This window comes from Thermobia domestica, chromosome 2 (assembly GCF_964235325.1).
Source record: "Thermobia domestica chromosome 2, izTheDome1.hap1.1, whole genome shotgun sequence".
Classification (NCBI taxonomy): domain Eukaryota; kingdom Metazoa; phylum Arthropoda; class Insecta; order Zygentoma; family Lepismatidae; genus Thermobia; species Thermobia domestica.
Window position 1 is genome coordinate 60,566,510 of NC_137455.1, and position 19,791 is coordinate 60,586,300.

At 34.5% G+C, this 19,791-nt stretch overlaps 1 protein-coding gene across 1 annotated transcript; it reads right to left on the minus strand.

Moving 5' to 3' along the window:
* Positions 1–984: 984 nt before the first annotated feature.
* On the minus strand, positions 985–5,381 carry LOC145679028 (glutamate receptor ionotropic, delta-1-like). The gene is made up of 2 exons (XM_081749629.1): positions 5,319–5,381; positions 985–2,424 (listed from the first exon to the last, which is right to left on the minus strand). Exons 1-2 carry the CDS (start codon positions 5,379–5,381, stop codon positions 985–987), a joined length of 1,503 nt encoding a protein of 500 aa, XP_081605755.1.
* Between the last annotated feature and the right edge of the window lie 14,410 nt (positions 5,382–19,791).

The window sequence follows — 19,791 nt, forward strand, 5'->3', positions numbered from 1 at the left end:
AGAGCCTAATTTAGTTACCAAAGGTAGGGTAAAATTAGCAATCAACCATATACAAGCTAAATGTCAATCGATTAAGCTTGACAAAGCAAATCGATCGATACAGATTTTAACCTCTACCGGTTTACTGAGAATAATTTAGTTATCGATAGTGCAGTACAATCAGTAACGAAACATGTAGAAACTATATATCAATCTATTCAGCTTGGCAAAAGAAATCGATTAATAGATTGTATATTTTTCGTTGCTGATTATTCCCTACCTCCACAATGAAATTAGGCTCAGTAAACACTGGAAGTGGTTAGATCGATCGACTTCTTTTTGCCAAGCTGAATCGATTAATGTACAGTTTGTACATTTCGCGTTGTTGATTATACTCCAGCCCGGTGAAGTAAATTAGGTTTAGTAAAACGGAAGTAGTTAAAATCGGTATCAATAGATTTGCTTGCTCAAGCTGAATTGATTGACATGTGTATATATTGTAAATGTTTCGTTGATGATTATACCCCATACCCGAAAATTAAATTATTCCCAAAAACATTAGTAAGGTGAAGATCAAAACTATAAAGAAAAGAATAAGACGAAAACCCAATAACGCATAAAATAGGAAAAACTACATTAAGAATATTTCTCTTTCTCCCTCTCTCTTTATATAGACTCTATATACTTGTATTTGTTCTATCACATCAAATGCAAAACTTTAGACATTATGCACACATCCTACTGAGTAGCATTTTTAGCGCAGTTTGCCAGATATTGATTAAAATTTTTTAAAATCTTACTAATGTATTTTTAACAAAAAAAAAAAAAAAACGTAATACTCTTTCAAGTATTATTTGAAGGTTTCTTTCGTGTTCTCTGGTAAAATGTATGTATATGATGTGAATGTTTCTTTAATAAAATACATATTGATAGATAAAGAAATAGCAGTGAAATATGCATTATGTACTGAACATAAAGCAGCGAATATTAAACTGAAAACTTCATTTAGTATTCTTTCTTTGAGATATATCTGTAAATCTTAGAAGTCAACCTTAAGCTTAACTGCCAAGAGATTTCAAACACAAATATAAGTGTAGACGTAAAGAGCCCTATCAGGAACAATACAAAATTACCACTGATATCTGAGAGCACCAACGGACGTAGATTATAATCATCATCTCTGTGGTAATTTAAAGGCATTGCGTATTCAGGAGGAGTAAATTTAGCAGCAGCTTCTTTCACCCATTGAACGATGGTTCCAGAATCTCGAAGGTAACCTAAAAATTGGTTGAACATTTCACTAAATTTAAAATTCTTTTGCAGCAGGTATCCAATATGAAAATTTTTAACATTATCTTCCATCATGTAATAATTTTCGAGAATTGAATTATCTTCAAGGTAAGCAATTCTCGACAAAGGTCCACATTCAAATCTTTCAGCTATCAAAGCTACTTTCGAAGTTCTAGCTATGTCATTAAATTCTTCTGAACTTCCTGGTAAAATGTACCTTTCCTTTAATTTTGACAGTCCGCTGTCAGTTGATTCTTCGAAAATATTTATCCAATTCTGTAGTAGACTTGTCCATTTTAATCCAGATCCCATGAATTGTTCCAAGGTATCTATTGGTTGTGTGTATAATGGAAAGGTTAAGAAAGAAACAAGATTACAGCTATAAGCAGTGATTAACAAAGTTGATATCATGTAACACCATACTACTAAATGTCTAGTAGTAAATGTTTTAGGGGTTGGAACACTGTTACCTACAGTGATACCAACAGCTCTTATTAACGCATAACTATACTCCAAGTATGGATCACTACTCATTCGTATAGGATTGAATAATCGATAGCATAGTGCAGTCAAGTATAAATACACAGACGTAATAATGATGAAACTTGCTACTCCTGCCCACACTTCTTTTTGCAAAGGAAAGAATATTGACCATAAACTCCTACACCGTTCAGGTCTAGGTGTGAGAAAATGTAAACTAGCTTCCATATAAGTTGAACTTATTTGAGCATACTTATGCCGAAGTGCGGTTATAAAAAATCCGGGAAGAATAGCGTGGTATTTTCCACTATTCAGCTGTTCCAAGTAAGGGGGCGCAGTTTTGCTTTGCCTTATATCCTTCTTTATATCCCCTTTTGATATGTCCAAAGTAACATTGTATCTTGTGGAAAATTCTCTAAAAATGTTAATATCAAATCCATCTAGGTCATTTTCTGTCACAACATTAGGTGCATAATTGTATACTAATATTTTTAATGTTCTAAGATCAAACACAGGTTTCTTCATAGCCCACGACAAACAATTACCATGGGTTCTGTTTGGAAGGGTTGAAAATTTTTGTATTTTGTCGAATAACTTGCTTTCTACTGAGAAAATCACGTAGACGTCTAACAGAACAAATATATCTCTCATAATTTCCTGAACGTTGTTTAGCATCTGTAATTAAAAGAAATAATTACAATTCATGATTATTTCCTACTACTGGAAACAAAAACAAATTAAAAAATAATACATTTGTTACACAATCCCATTATGAGATGATTTAATGAAATATCTGACACAAGGTATATATCAAAATTAATAACAGTCGTTAATACGTGTACATGTACAATAGCAGAAATCAATTTCTATAATAAACTGTTGATCCTGAAACTTGCAGATACAACTGATTATGAAAATCTTATTCACTTACAGTTTTATTGAAACCTATATATCGTGAAAGCTGGAAATAAGAACTCAAGAAATCTACTGAGCGAAATTCCGGTTCGACTATATTGAATCACCTTGTACAGAGTTACCGAACAGTAATAAACGTATGTACGCAATTAAATGCAGTGTTTATACTTGTATGCAAGTAAATGTATCGTCAGTGCATTTGTAATTTTAGTGAGATAAAAATCTGCTACAAAATATATTATGATATTATGTGATATACCGCAAACCAATTATTCAAGGTTCTCTGTATCAATATTTGTTGGTTATATAATAATAGGACACGTGCCATTACATTTAATTGTATAGCAATTTATAGTTTAGGAACAATCATATCTTACATTTTCTGAAGGGAGAAAATTCTATTCCTTCAAATTTGTGTAAAGAAGCAAGGAAACAAATATCTAGGATGTTGTGTATAATTCTTTTGAATGTAGTTTCTTGTTTTCAACTTGTTAGACCTGTTGTTACCTTTGTATTTATCTTTTGTCACTCTGGTTAATGTATCTTCTATTTTTGAACTCATCTGCTTTGTCTTTCAGTTATGTAGCGATTATTTTTTTCTGAGCAACGTGTTATTATGAAGGCATTTTGACATGCGATCTCATAGCCTCTATTTTCTTCTGATTTAAGTTGTTGAAATCACTGTTGTACACCTAAGTCATGCAGACTTTCAGAACTGAAGAAATTGCACATCTGATTGGTTTTATCGGAACCGACACCTGCGAATGGGTTCAATAAATTTGTTAATCGTATAAAATGGTTCAGTGGGGTAGATATATGCCTGACATTGTGTTTCATACGTAAATAGTATATTTTACTGATTATATATATGTGAAATATAAGAATTTTTATAAAGCTTTGCCTAATGTATATAATTTTCAAATGAACGTCGCATATGGAATATGATGTAGATTAGATATAAATATTATGTATTTTAGAAAGACTATTAGACCATTAAAGATGTACCGTATCCTTTTTTAGCACTAAATTTGAATTATATGTATATTAGTTTCAAATATATATTAAAAAATCAATCCCACAGGAATTGAGAGGTTTGAGTACCTTAAACAAAAAATTCCCCATTAGCCAACAATTTTCAAACTTCGGTGATATTTACTCCACTGTAATCTTTTCATTTACCAATTACGCTAATATCACTTCTTCAGTCATGCACTAAATTGGATTTACCCACATGTCTGGGAAAGCTTGGAAAAAGAATATCGCAGATAAAAGTTATTAAATCGGTAAATGTATACTCAGTACATACATTACAACTTAAAATAAATGATCCCAAATGCGTTTCCATTGTAAGTATATTTTGTATATTCATTTTTGTGTTTTCAATGTTTTCCATGGAGGGAATAATAATATATTTTACCTACATTTCATGGGTTCATTCAATATTCGTCAAATGTGATATGAGATAAACTTTGGTCTATTTGTAACAGATATGAAGTATAAAGCAGTACATATTTTGGATCTAATGTTAAGTTAGGGTTTTAAAGGCTGGAACAAACCAATATTGTCCAAATTTCTTCAATTATTTGTTATGTTTCTAATTGGGTCACTGTTCTTAGACGAGGCTTACTAAGCTAAGTCAAATTAGATTAACTTTAGGGAATTAATTTGACAATTACTATTTCGATAAACATCGTATCCCGCTTGCAACTAAATTTTACTCAACAGATATAACTTGCTGTTAAAAACGAAAAGTTAATCTGACTAAATTAGCAAGTAAAATAAGTTGATAAGCAAGTGGTCATATATCACAATTTTAATATTTTTTCTTGCGGTCATGTATGTACTTGAATTCTGGCCGAGGCAAACATTTGTTCAGTGTTAGGCCAACATCAAAATGAAAGTGGAATAATATTTGGAGAAAAGAAGTAGCGAACTCTAACATATATGATCAAAGTAATGGCTTTATCACCCGCAGAGCTGGCAAACATGTCACACTCATCTCGACAGTTTAGGTGGTGTCAGCCAGGAATGTGTGAATGTTATAACAACTCAAGCCGGCACCCTGAGCTCCCTCGTGGCTAAGCGGTTAGCGTACGCGCCTTTGGCGTGGGAGATCCGGGTTCGATTCCCGGCGGGAGCTCATGTGGTTCGGATTCCACGTTAATCAGTAGGTCCACGTCTCATATAGCCTCGCTGCTGAAAGGGACGCTAAACTAAAAATCAACTCAACTCAAGCCGGCACCCTTCAAAAGTACCTTAGTGTTAAGGCTACAAGCCTATGGTCAAATTCCGATAGAGCTTCAGTATTTTAAAATTAGTTTAAACACCTTGCACTATCTCTCAGTATCGATCGTTTTGAAAAAAAACAGAGAACAGAACAGAACATAGCTACGGCGTTATTGCTAACACAACAAAAATATTAGTTATTTGTAACTTATTGCATATCAAATTTCATATATCGAAAATTTCAACTGTGGAATTGACATCAAAGTTGTCAGTTTCGAAGGATTAGGAAACACTTGCAAAACTGAATCAAATACATCAGTAGTAGATCAGACAGAAGCTTACAATCGCAAACATTACGAACAAACACTAATATGCAATGTGTTTTTGGTCCAACCAAACTTCTATTGAACGTATGCCATGCAATTTACCTGAGGCATCACCCGTTTGAAGAAGTAAAGATGACCACTGGCTATGTGACTAGGACTTAACATTATACTAGGACAGCAAGTTCCTCTTTAAAAGCGAACATCAATATGTTTTGAGTGAAATGTTGTAAATAATAGCATTGCCATCTCATCTTTCTTTGCACTAAATCATTGCAAGCACATTGAATTACCTTTTCGCTTCTCCTCAAGTTGACGTATTTTGAAATGCCTTACAATATACTGATTATGTGCATTCCTTTCAAGGTATCGAACAAATCGTAGCGCGGAAATTGAAATCTTAAAATATTGCTAATTTTAATTCATTTTTTATTTTATAAAGACCGTCTTCCTTAGAATAACAACCTTAATCAAGGGACGTTAAACTGAAAGATTTGATTTCTTTATTAAATCTTACTTCCGGTAAGTGTTTCCTATTAAGTATTTTTTTCTTGATATTTCGTTCATAACACAATAACACCAACTTGTGACAAAATAAAGGCTACTCTACATACCTGAGTATAACCTTTCTTCTTTTTGTGACTTAGAAGTTTTGAGTTTGGCTATGGTGCCTATGGCAAAATCTGGAGGGCCTTTGCTCCTATGACATCATATCATGTGATTAAGCCACGTTATATGTCTGGCCCAACCAGAGTCGAGATGGATGAAACGGGGCCTATAATACTAATATGAGAAACACTATTGTTTCTTTTCGTCACATTATAAAGGCACATTATAACGCCGTTTGCTTCCTATTTCAATTTCATGAAATGATCATCTTTTGTCATTAATGAAAGAAAGGCCTTTTTAATTTTGACAAAACTATAGTTTTTCGTTCCTACAACATACTGCACACGGGCAAAATATTTCAAAGGAAAACTGTCAACTTTACTAACACCAAATTACATTCAGTTACAAATACATTCAAGTACAAACAAAGGTCGATATCACATAAACATAAGTCAATACATATTCAACTAAAATATTACCTCCACAAATTGCTAATGCATACTAAAGAAAGCAAAGATTTTCTGCATGACATGTAGAAAAGCACAAAACAGATATTGTCATAAATATTAAAGATAATGTTACACGTTTATCAAGTTACATTCCTGAATTTTAGGCAACTCTTTTCGCAAGGGGTGAAATCTTCTAAGTTTTCTCATCTTCTAACAACATTCTAATTTTTACACACGTAACTTACTTTAAGAGTCACTGCTATCATAAACTGTCATTTTTGACATGTCCCTTAATGAAACACTTCGTATCCAAATAAAATTCTGCCAAAACTTTCTCAGTTATTATTGACAAGAATACTATGCTGACAACTATCCTACAACTAAAACTATTTTTATTCTAAAGACAATAAGTTACTGTGAACTACAGAAGATTGTAGTGACGCTAAATCCGACACAAAAATCTGAAATTAATATAGAATCTAGAATTCATGGATCTTAATAAACTTAACAGTTCATAAGTTTAGCAAGAAAAAATCGACACGTTTTATATTCTCGAACATTCTTTGGATATAAAAGTTATTTTTTTTCGTTTCAAAATATATTTTATGAAATATTTTCTTTGATCTTACCTTACAGCCATATTAATCATACTTGGAATGGCCAAAGCACCTAGTAATATAGTACCTGTGCATGCACCTTCATTTGTTCCCTTTAACAAAATCGATAGGAACATGAAGAAGAAAAAGGGAAAAGAAACTAATTGGGCTTTGAAGAAGATATTATCGTTTGAAATTATAGCAAGTCCATCGACAACAAACTGAATATCAGTCAAAGTGATATATTGTGTTTGCTACAAGGCAGGGTCAAACATTAGATATCAGAAATTATAGTTTCTTCATAAGCTATCTAGGTAATGCAAACGATTCGACTTCTGAAGACAGATATCTGGACATCGACAGCTGGAAATATCATTATGTATTTATCACAATAAATAGCATATGTTAATAAACACCCACATTAAAAGTATAGTAATAGAGAGATATGTTTGAGCCATGTTCACATATGAAGTATTGGAGGAATGAAAAAGGAAATCTCCAATACATCAGCCTTCGATATGTACAGATCCCAAGAACACATCCATTTTATCTGCAAAGATCTCTAATTGGATACCACACTTAAAGAGACCTAAATAAACATACCATTCACAATTATATATGAACAATACAAAATTATGAGTCTTGACTGTGAAGCTTATCTTGGTTGATTGTTATATATAAAATCATATTCAAAACCATTTACCTTGCATGGTTAGGTGGGCCGAACAAGTACAGAAGAAATAAGAGTGTCAGCTTTACTTTCTCTTTCACTCTGAAACGGTTAGAGGAATTGTAAATAGATGTTTGAAATAGGAGGATAAAGTAAGAACGGAACATGGGATACAATATACACCAGAAAGTAGTTATAGAAATATGGAGTTGCGTATACACGCGTCAGAATAATTGGTAACCTACCAACGGGAGTCCGTAGTTCGATCCCACCGGAATATATTCTTATTCAACTCTCGTTCCTATATCACTTTCAGGTTCATCCAGAAAGGCAATCTTGCTTAACCTATATAAGAAAAGGGGACATGAGGGTGATGCGAACTACATTTTCTTCACAATTACATAAGTCAAGAAGGCGTGGAGTCTATACCTCTACTTAGAACTGTCAGTTCTTTAAGGATTCCGAAAGGGGGTTTACTTATTTACTTTACAGCTGCAACTGTTAAGTAATATTACTCCGATATAAGACAGTATGATTATTAAAGCTTTATGTAACTAATTTTTTGACAAATAAAGTAAAATATTGGAAAAATAAAATAATATTAAATAAATCTGTTCAAGTTCCCATGATTACACTGTTTAGGCAAAAGAAACCGTGGATTAAGCCAAATGGATGATGATGGAAGAACTTTTGTAATGAAATTGTGGAAGGAAACAGATGTACCCTAAGAAAACCCACGAATACGATGTTGTCCACCATAATATTATTTTACCGGGAATCGTACGAGGAACCCCCACGCACCAGAACCAAGCACACTGAGCACTAAGCACTCAGCCACCGTGGCCTCATAAAATATTTTAAAAACTACAGGGTGTCCGAGAAGTCCTTCCCTGATTACAGAAATTGATAACTCAGGCTAGAAATAAGATAGAAATATGAAACTGGTGTTGAATTGTTTACAAACTATAAAAGTTTTTGTCTGTGTCGTTTATTGTTTCGTGCTTACAAAGTGCAACTCGTTCAGGCCTTGTTGCCCAACGACGGTACACGTCGATATGAGTTTGCGGTCGAAATGCTATCACGTATTGAGGACGATAATGGTTATCTCAGACGAATTGCCTTTCCCGACGAAGCGACATTCTTTGTCAGTGGAGTAGTGAATCGCCATAATGTACGCATTTGGGGTTCAGAACCCCCCAGGGAGGTCAGGGAGTTCACCAGAGGCAGTCCAAAGGTGAATGTTTGGTGCGCGTTATTGCACGATCGAATTATCGGGCCATTCTTCTTCGCTGAGGATACCATCACATCTGCAGTGTACCTGGATATGTTGCAGCTGTATGCTGTTCCTCAGCTGCTTCAGTATCGTCCCGATGTCGTTTTTCATCAAGACGGTGCACCACCTCATTGGGGTTTGGACGTCCGTGCCTATCTCGATAGGACATTTCCTGGGCGATGGATTGGTCGTGATGGACCAACAGCTTGGTCTCCACGCTCTCCTGACATAACCCCATTAGACTTCTTTTTATGGGGTTATGTCAAGGATCAGGTCTACCGAACACGTGTACCAGATCTTGAAACCCTGCAGCAATGAATAACCACAGTCGTTGCATCGATCCCTCCAGTGATGTTGGCTAATGTGTGGATGGAAATTTAATATCGCCTAGATATGCTACGTGCTACCAAGGGTGCTCATGTGGAAGTGTACTGATGTGACCAAAACTTTTATAGTTTGTAAACAATTCAACACCAGTTTCATATTTCTATCTTATTTCTAGCCTGAGTTATCAATTTCTGTAATCAGGGAAGGACTTCTCGGACACCCTGTACATCCATTTGTGGCATGACTTTTGTCCATTGTGGAGTTTATCCCTCGTGACTTTCACCCTTGATTATGTTCCTACAGTTATAACTTAAAATGTAAAGATGAAGAAATAATTCGCTCTTTCTGAATCAGGAACAGAAACAGCAAATCCAGCGAAACAATATGAGTTGTTATCTGAATTTACTTATTCTTAATCTTTTTATTCTTATTTTTATTTTTATTCTAAATATATGTTATATATTTATTGCAAAATATTAGTTCAAAATTGATAAACTGAACCATTTATTAGATAAAGAACCATCTATTTCAGATATATTTGAAGTGAGACTAAAAATTCTTTTGTTATTTCTTTTGTTAACAGTTTATTCCAAGTTGCTTGTGTTACATCCTTATCTACTTTTATATGTAATATTAGAGATGATCATGGTTTGTGATTATAGTTTTCTAATCCCTTAATATTGTGAAATCTTGTTGCTAGTCAGCATGCTATAGGAAATATACGCATAGTTTATGTAGAGTAAGGAAGTATTTTTTTTCTTTTTTGCGCCTTACCGTTCGTATTTCTTATCCTGGTTTTATCACTTTTTTACAATAACATTTACTTTCTTCACATGTTTTACTTTTGTTTTAGTTACCTTTTTTGTAATGATTATACATACTTATTAGAATATTCTATGTTGTACTAAATGTAAAATTTGTGTGTATTCATAGTCATATCTTCCACGAAAATTTACTAAATTTGATCATGCCCATGCATAATTATGAACCATGTGAGTGATATTAAGTTAAATCACTGGCATTGGCAGGTTGATTTTAATTTAGCTCATCCGGTAAATACAGTACTAGTAAATAAATAATAATATTGTATATCAAGTTGGAGTAATCAGGGGGAAATATTTCCTCGAAATCTGTTAACCACACCAAAGAAAGAGTAAGACCCATCCTGCTAAACTTTATAGCACACAGTTCTTAAATTGAATCATATTATGCTGTAATTATCATTATATAAAGAAAATTATATAATAGGTTTATCAAAGCATTATGTTTCAAAGAAAGCACGCACCACGTACATTCTTCAGGGAACTTTTTTTTTATGAAATGTGAACAAAATTGTCAGAGTCCTTTCTAAGAAAATTGTCCTAAGAAAACATATTCCAAGAGTAAACTATCCTTTCTAGATTTTAAATGAAAAATATGTATATATCATGTTGTAGGTTTCTTAATGAAACATTTATTAATGAAATATAAACAAGAATGCTCTATCTCATTTTATAAAATAATATCCGAGAAAAGTCAGCCCAAGATGAAACTAGCACTTCTGAAATGAATAAAGAAAAATAAAGTTTGTCAAAAGAACATTTGTTTACGTAACGTAAATAAAATCGCCTGACTCGTTTTCGAGAAAACGTCATCCATAAAAATGAACTGTTCCTTCTGGACTTTTCTGAGAAAAACCTACTTCTGCTATACTATAAAATTACCAACAAAATGTTAATTTGTGAAAAATGAACAAAACTCGTTAGAGTTGTTCTTAAGAAAAAATATTATTCACCCTTCAATAATCTACCTTTAATTTGGTGATATGAAAAAGTAAAACTCGAAAAGCTCTTATCAAGGATCACATGAGAAAAACTCAAGTTTAAAATTTGGTAGAGATACGTTGACTGGTATGTCATCTAGACAAGTGTACACCAGGATGGACGGAAAAATGGAGTAATGGACGAAACGAAGAACAAAAATCGAGACATCATTTTCTCGATGTGTAAGAGTAATGAAACGAGCAAATTCATGAGATCATTCTTTTCTATGAACACATTCTTCTCTTCATATCATCTCTCGAAAGGAAAACAAAACCATTGTAAGAGTGTCCATCTAATACTCGGATATGGTTGTTAAAGGAATCAGTCTTAAACATTGGACAACATTTGCCAGTTTTTGCAAATCCAAATCATACTCGTGTTGATATATTTAACATTAAAACAAACCCATGCCTAATTCTACCATGGGAGAACTTTGGTTAAGTCTTTCAGTGAAAGATTCTGATGCAACATATCAATCTTATTTATTTATCGGCCTTTGAAACTTCTGTAAGCAAAAAGCTATCTTTATTAAGGGTCCAATATACGCGTTGTTAACGAACTACTCCGACAAACTGTAAGAAGTGATTCAAAATAAGAGAAAAAGTTCATATAGACCTATGGCGAAAAGTGCATAGTTTCAGAGCTAGGGCTGTCCAAACTCACGAAAATTCAAATTTAAAGAGGTCCTACTTCGAATTCCAGAAACTGTGGATGGTGGTTCTTATCAGTATAAAGGAAGCCACTCATACATAATCCAAAAGAGCATATTCCATCAATTGTTAATAGGATATGAGGGCATTGCGTACAGGGTGTAATTCTCAGATTTGTTTTCAATAGAGTTTTCAGATATACCCTTATGTCAAGAAGGATTTAAAGTAGGCAGGAGATAATTTTGACAACAATCAACATTCAATGGTTCGGAGGAAGGCAGACGTGTTAAAAACAGGCAGCTCCATGTTTCTTTGTGTTCGGAATAACGTTTGATGATATGTATTTCGTCACGGTGTATTTCACCTTTTCTTCACTTATGAAGTGAAATCGTGAAAGAAAACATCACACCATGAGTGCTCCTGAGTACGAGAAACCGTGCTGCTGACGATCCTTAAAACGTTTGACATCGCGACAATGAATTCCGTGTTCACTGCTATCAAGACTTATCGTTTGCCTACTTTGGACCAATCATAAAGTCAGACCACTGTGCCATGTCGTCTTCGTGCGGAATGAGGCCGACGAATATGGACGCGTCACAAGAGTAATGAAACTAATAAAGGAAAAAAGCACTGTATAATAGATTGAGAAAATCTTAATATGTTATAAGAGTCACTATAGAATATGTTAGAATAATCGTTTTGGGTTGATAAGTTCTTCTTTTTAAAGAAAAGAAAAAGTTAAAAAAGTAGGCAAACGTTAGGCAAAAAAGTAGGCAAAAAGTTAAAAAATATACCGCCTGTCCTCGAGTACATCACCATCGATTTTACATCTTGGCTTAGTAAAATGGGGTTATTTCAATAAATCATGATGGATAAATTTCATCTAATCTTGACGAAACTTCTCATAGAGATAAACGTTGAAAGCTTTGTGCACATTAAAGCATTATATGCTTTTAATTATTGAATTTTGAATTTGAGAAATTGAGTATTGAATTTTAAAATACAATAGTAACCAATTTGCAGTTATGTAGCAATAAATATTACGGTGTATATATCTTTAGCTTTCCAGTTACTTGTCACAGAATTTAGTGACACCAAGAAATGTCACAAAAAGACGATTTAGAAACTTTTCAATTTTGACCAAAACTAGATGCTGATGAAACTTCACATCTTGAGTAGACGTAGTAGTATGTTTTATGGTTTGCAGGTTTTGATTGATGAGCTAGTGATCATCTAAAGTTGGGGTTTGATATCGTATAAGAAATATCACAGTATAGTATGCTATCAACAACACTAACTGATCTTAAGAAAATGTAGCAATCTCAGTTTTAATCTTTCTCAGAGTGTAAATTTTATGATATTAACATAATTTATTTTACATTTCGTATATTAATAGTATATATTCATTTCCTGGAAGTTTTCGTTTACGGCAATGTGTTAAACATGTTGTGATTTGACTACTTTGTTTGTAGGCGTAGTGATACTAATGATCAATTTTGTAACTAAATGAAATGCAGATATTTAGGAAAATAATTCTAAATTATGTACATTTGCATCATTGCAGTATTATAACTTTATGACCTTAACTCGTAGTAACGACAAAATCCTTTAAACCAATTTTGTTCTGTAAATTACTACTTATTACTGCATGTATAATCAAAGCAAGGAACAACTACAGTTCAGTGGATACTTTTATTTAAAGTGATTCTTTTTTTGGCGTTTATGAAATTAATTCCAGCAAATATTTAGATTTACCCTATCTCCCTATCTCCCTATCTAGAATCGGGTATAGATGTATGCTTAATAGCCCAGATAAAATTATGTTTTGAAATATTGGTGTTTAATTACAAGGAATGAAATGTGAATTTTAAAATACAAACCATGCGTAATTTGCAGTTATGTATCGGCCAATACAAGAGGAAGGTAGTGACACATAATTTAAAATATGTAGGAGGAATTGGATTTAATATGTATCATGACTAGAGCAACCCACATTATGCTTTATTTTTGGCTAATTATGCTTTACATTTGTCCAAATTATGCATTATTATGCTTTATTATTAATTTCAATCATTGTTAACATAAATCGTGTACAATCTATAATACAGTATTTACTATACATTAAATATTCTACATATCTTGGTCTATTTATTAATATGTTATGTAATCAGTTGCTTTCATATTTAATAAATTTTCTACTTAGTGCACTTGTAAATAAATATCCTTTACTCGAATCAGTTTTTTTAATCACTTGTCTGCGCCCTAGAGGTGTATATATGCAGAAAGGAAAAGTAAAAGATGCCACATGAAGTGTTCAAGATCAAGAGGTACACATGTAGGCTATACTTCTTGTGCAATTTTTCAACATTTCATGTCATCATGCATAACTGCGCAGTTACACATAGAATAAAAGTATTGTTTATTCATTTTAGCGGAAAGTTTTCTTCTTCTTTTCCTTTTTCCTATTCTCCACTTCAAAGGATTACACCGAAAAGTTTACAGAAATAAAAATTAGCTTTTCATTGTGGCATTGTTATGTTCTCAAAGGCTTTGCAGTGTTAATAATGTTTCTTTTCAAAAAATATTTATACAGTATGTTAAACATGCAGTTAAACAGAATTTTCCAAGAATTATTCTAATAAAAGTTACCCAGAAATGTGATATATATTTTAAATTATGCTTTACGCTTTATTTTCAAAATTATGCTTTATTATGCTTCTAAAATTAGTTTTCCTGTACCCTTCGGCAACTACAACCATGTTGAAGGTATCAACCATATGTGCAAATTGCTGTTATGCTTTTTATGCTATTTATGCTTTTGGGTTGCCCTAATCATGACTACAGAAAACAACGATTTCAGGTTTCATAACTTAAGTATGTAAATACCTAGGCACAAGCTTGTAAGAACATGTGTAACTTATTCTATTGGAAACTTTATAGTTACAAAGTATTTAAGACCGATAGCAGCTACAGTTATTAAAATGAACTGTGAATTAATTCAGATGAACTTCTACTAATGTTTGTTACAGATTTTTCCTCATCGGTTTTAAATGGGGTGTTTAATAAGTAATGGTCACAAATTAAACCGTGGATAGTACAAGCCAAAACTAACAAAAAAGTCTTAGTAAACATGTGTCCGCAAACGCTTCGTAACGGAGATATGGGCTGTCGAAAGTGGGGGGAAATCAAGTTTAGAGACGAATATCTCAAAAAGTATGAATCGGACAAAGGACGGTCCAATGAATGACTATCGAAGACAGACCTGCGCTATGCAGAAATGCATGGTTGAGAACTCTGCAAGGAATTCCCCAAAGAAGCGGAGAGATTCCTGGAAAATTGTCCAAGGAAAGGGGGCTCGAGATGAACATCGAGGGCGAGTCTATCCACCAGTAATTCATAAGTCGTGGTACCAGGTCGAAAGCTCGAAAAGATACAAAATGGCGAACAATGTTTATGTGCCGTGTGTGGTTACATAACCAGCAGGAAATGAGAGAGGCAGTCAAAGAAAGGTGGTGGTGTATGTTGTGAACTACTTCAGAGCACAATCCTACGACGAATCCACAAGTACGGAGTAGTCCTTTACTGTACCAATACCAAGGTAAAACAAACGATGCGTGAAAATGAATTGAGTGGCCGAAAGGAACACTGGTAGAACATGCAAGCCAGTTGGAAATACCGAATCGGGGTTGCAATAGATGTTGAGCTCACCTTGGGTGCATGATGTTGCGGGTTCAAATCCGCTGAAGTGCCCACTGAATGCAGTGGTTCTGATCCCAGATTTTCCAAATCGTAGGTCCGTCTCTCGAAGCTTCTAAGGTCGTTTAAAACAACAATAACTCAATCAATTGAGCGCCTGTAGATTGCTCATTATTTGATTCATCCCCTGTACGTATATGTAACGAAAAAACTGTGAACGCAGTTCTTCTCAATCAGCTGGTGAGCCAGGAAATGGAATGGAAGAACAGTTCATTGTTTCGATTACAGACGTGAATTGGAAACACGCTTGCCTTTCCACGTTTGTTTATTATGTTGCCTGAAGGGTTCTGCTACAGGTCTACATGCTTTCGTCGTACCAAAGTAGTCGCTTGTAAGAATGATTCAGAGTGTCGAGGTTCGTGTCTTTCTCGTCTACAGTGAATGTAGTAGTTCTGTGTGTTGAAGAGGTGTCAAATGCGCGTGCCTTTACAGTGTTGTGGATGTACTTACTTCACGGTATTGCGGGGAACAGTGCAATAGTTTCGGTAGTGTTGTAAAGCCACGGGGATACTATTTGTGCAGTGTTAATTAGTGCTATTAGTGTGTTGCTAAATTATTGTTTACCTTGCCATTGATACAATGTACAGTAATATTGAGTATGCTGACATGCACTTTATGTACGGCAAAGGAAACGGGAATGCGGTAGAGGCCGCTAAAGTTATATCGCGAGACTTTCGCTACGAGACAGCAACCAGAAAGAAGAACATTCATCAGAAAACATTAGCGGCTACGAGAACATGGGAGCTTTACACATTGTTCCTGGCCGGGAAGGCCAAGGACAGTACGTACCCCTGAATTAGAAGAACGCGTGCTACAGCCAGTGGACGAAAACCCAGGAACAAGCACAAGACGTGTGGGAGTTGCTGAACGCGTATCCATTGCTCTCGTATGGCACATTCTCCATGAACAGCAGTTGTACCCATACAATCTGCAACGTGTCCAACCTCTGACCCCCACAGTCTTTCAGGCGAGAATGCAGTTTTGGCAGTGGCTTCGCAGACAAATTACTGGCAATCTTCATTTTACTGATGACATCCTATTTACTGATGAAGCACAATTCACCCGGGATGACATTGTAAATTTTCACAATTCTCATGTATGGGCCCCTGAGAATCCACATGCAATAATGGAGGTAGGAAATCAGCTTAGGTTTTCCTTAAATGTGTGGGTAGGACTCTTAGGTGATCAGCACGAAGAACCATCCTTTCTTCCTAATGCATTAACTGGGATCTCATATTTGCGATTTCTCCAACACGATTTGCCGCGTCTACTCGAAGATATACCTCTCGATAGGCATCAGCGACTATGGTTTATGCATGATGGAGCACCAGCACATTTCTTTAACCGTGTCAGAAAACATTTACATGCCCGATTCGGACGAAAGTGTATGTGTGGGTCCTATTTCTTGGCCACCGCGTTCCCCCGACTTAAATCCTTTAGATTTCTTTCTCTGGGACCATGTGAAATCGCAAGTTTATTCTACCCTTGTTGTAACATTAGAAGACCTTCGAGAAAGGGTGGAAAAATGTTGCGGACATATTCAACAGGATGCCGACATGTTATCACGAGTATGTGGATCTTTGCAAAGACGAGTACGAGCATGTATTCGCATGAATGGACGACACTTCTAACATTTACTTTAATGATAGAGGTAAGTTAATTTTTCATCATCTCTTCTGTGGTTACACATCTGAGTATTTACTCTTCACCTTATGATTAATACTGTACACATTACCAACATGACGATTTCTGTTTGTTGATATGAACAAACACGACATGTCCATCATTTTTTGTTTGTTGTAATAGTCTTACGCGTTCAACATGCGGAATGTTTCAGATTCGCCTCCCACATACTCGAATGTTGTCATGCTTTTACCATTGCAATCCAGTTTGCGGATATTTGTTACGTTAACTGCTTAGCACATAATGCTTCATCAGTGCCTTGCATACCGTTTGATTTACGTAAGTGCTGCCACACTTGTACGTATGCATTAGTTGTCGGAATTCTTCCTGGAGCCATTTACAACGTACATCACCACACTTCGATTGCCTCTCTCATTTCCTGCTGGTTATGCAACCACATACGGTACGTAAACATTGCCCGCCATTTTGTATCTTTTCGAGCTTTCGACCCGGTACCACGACTTATGAACTACTGGTGGATAGACTCGCCCTCGATGTTCATGTCGAGCCCCCTTTCCTTGGACAATTTTCCAGGAATCCCTCCGCTTCTTTGGGGAATCCCTTGAGTGCGCACTGCAGAGTTCTGAACCATGCATTTCTGCATAGCGCAAGTCTGACTTTGATAGTCATTCATTGGACGGTCCTCTGTCCGATTCATACTTTATGAGATATTCGTCTCTACACTTGATTTTCCCACACTTTCGACAGCCCCTATCTCCGTTACGAAGCGTTTGCGGACACATGTTTACTAAGACTTTTTTATTAGTTTTGGCTTGTACTATCCACGGTTTAATTTATGACCATTACTTATTAAACACCCTATATATATAAATAAAAATTAATCTGTAAATAAAAATTAATCTAATCAATGTAAAATTTTATTCCAGGATTTAGCTAGTCAAGTTCTTTTCACTTTTAATGTTATTTCATAAGAATTATGCATATTGGTAATTGTGAGAAATAACGTTTTCCTTAACTAGTAAAAGCAATAGGGATCTCATTTGTTCACAGAAAAACGTGAAATATATCTTCTGACTTAAAATTCTGACACGTTTATGCTAAATAAGGTTGCCGTTGCCAAAGAATGAAAAATATTAATTTGTTACTTAAGTAGAATTTCGGTTTTATTATTTGTAGTGACAAATCTCATAGCTTCCAAATGGTGACTAAATCTAAATTCAATATTAAATGTATTATTATTATTATTATTATTATTATTATTATTATTATTATTATTATTATTATTATTATTATTATTATTATTATTATTATTATTATTATTATTATTATTATTAAACATGTACATTTGAAATAGTAAATACAGTTGGTGTGAGGAAAGAACGTGGACTGAGGGTATTTTAGAAAATGATCATGAGACGAATATTCGGACCCAGGAGGAAATGGAATGTGGAATGGTGGAAACTTCATATCGAGAAACTACATAATTTGTACCGTTTATAAAACATTTCTAGGATCATCAAATCGAGCGGACTCGGAGGAGCATGTCATATAGCCAGAATGGAAGAAAGTAGGAACGCGGAAGTCCAATCGGAAGACAACCATCAGGTCGATTTAGGAGCAGATGGCAGATTAATATTAAGATGGATCTCGCACAAATAAAAATACAAAGAAGAAACTGGATTCAATTTGCTAAGAATAGAATTCAGTGGAGACATTTTGTTATGTGGCGTAGTACCTTCGGGTTCCATACGTTATAAAGTTAGTTAGTCTTTGGGTTGTGTTACACATATTTGGCATGGATTAGACCGTATGTTGACCCTATGTTTCTACTTACCATTTTATTGTATGTATACCATCGGTTCTTGATGTTACTTACTGACAGTCGAATTTATATATAGATTTAGTAAAATCAAGAAATGTCAGTAAAATTGCAATCGATAAATCTAATTTCGATGTGATAGAAGTAAACAAGCTTTGTACACATTTAAACATAGTATGAAATATTGTGGTGTACAAATCTTTAGTTTCTATCTTATTTACCATCGAAATTACGTTTCAACTCATTCAAGTTAAGACATTTCACAAAAACGCAATTTAGGAACTCATCAGATTTTGCAGAAACTCGGATAGTTAACCCTTTGGGGATCTTATGGTACATTTTGTACCATACGCATTTTTCATGGTACATTGCGTTATTTCTCTTCTATTTGAGCTTTTTCGTCCGGGTGTTGTCCAGAGGCATTGTAGAAGACATTACGTATGGTTTCACACCTTCCTGCGTCCAGACATAGGAGGTGATGACGTCATAAGTCAAAAATTTATTTTATCATTTACTAAGCCTATGTTCAATATTTTTTGGCGGGCTTATTTTTCCACGTAGAAGATTGAAATTTTGCACAAACATTCAGTCCACCAAGTAGTATTTTCCAGATTTTTTTCAGATTTGTGAATTGAAACAGGGGAGGAACCAGAGGTGCAAAGAAGTGAAAAAAGGGATATTTTTACACCCAAAATCCCGTTTTTCAGAATTTTCCCGCCTCACATACATGATGGGGACAAGTGAGTCATAACATCTGAAGGCAGTCCCATTCTGAAGAGAATGACAGTCAAAACGTTATCCTAGGGTAATTAGGGATGTCTCAGGGATTTTTTGAAAAATATACTTCTATATAGGGAAAAATTGGACATGGTCGGTTTATTTTATTTATTATTTTTGGCGGGCTTACGTTTGCACCTAGAAGATTGAGATTTTGCACAAACATTCAGCCCACCTAGTAGTATTTATCAGATTTTTTTCAGATC

Bases quoted from the DNA above. Each gene is read 5' to 3' on its own strand.
- LOC145679028 (XM_081749629.1), bottom strand. From the start codon at position 5,381: ATGTTAAGTCCTAGTCACATAGCCAGTGGTCATCTTTACTTCTTCAAA. The intron at 2,425-5,318 runs GTAAATTGCATG...TTTTAATTACAG, and splicing joins TCAAACGGGTGATGCCTCAG to ATGCTAAACAACGTTCAGGA.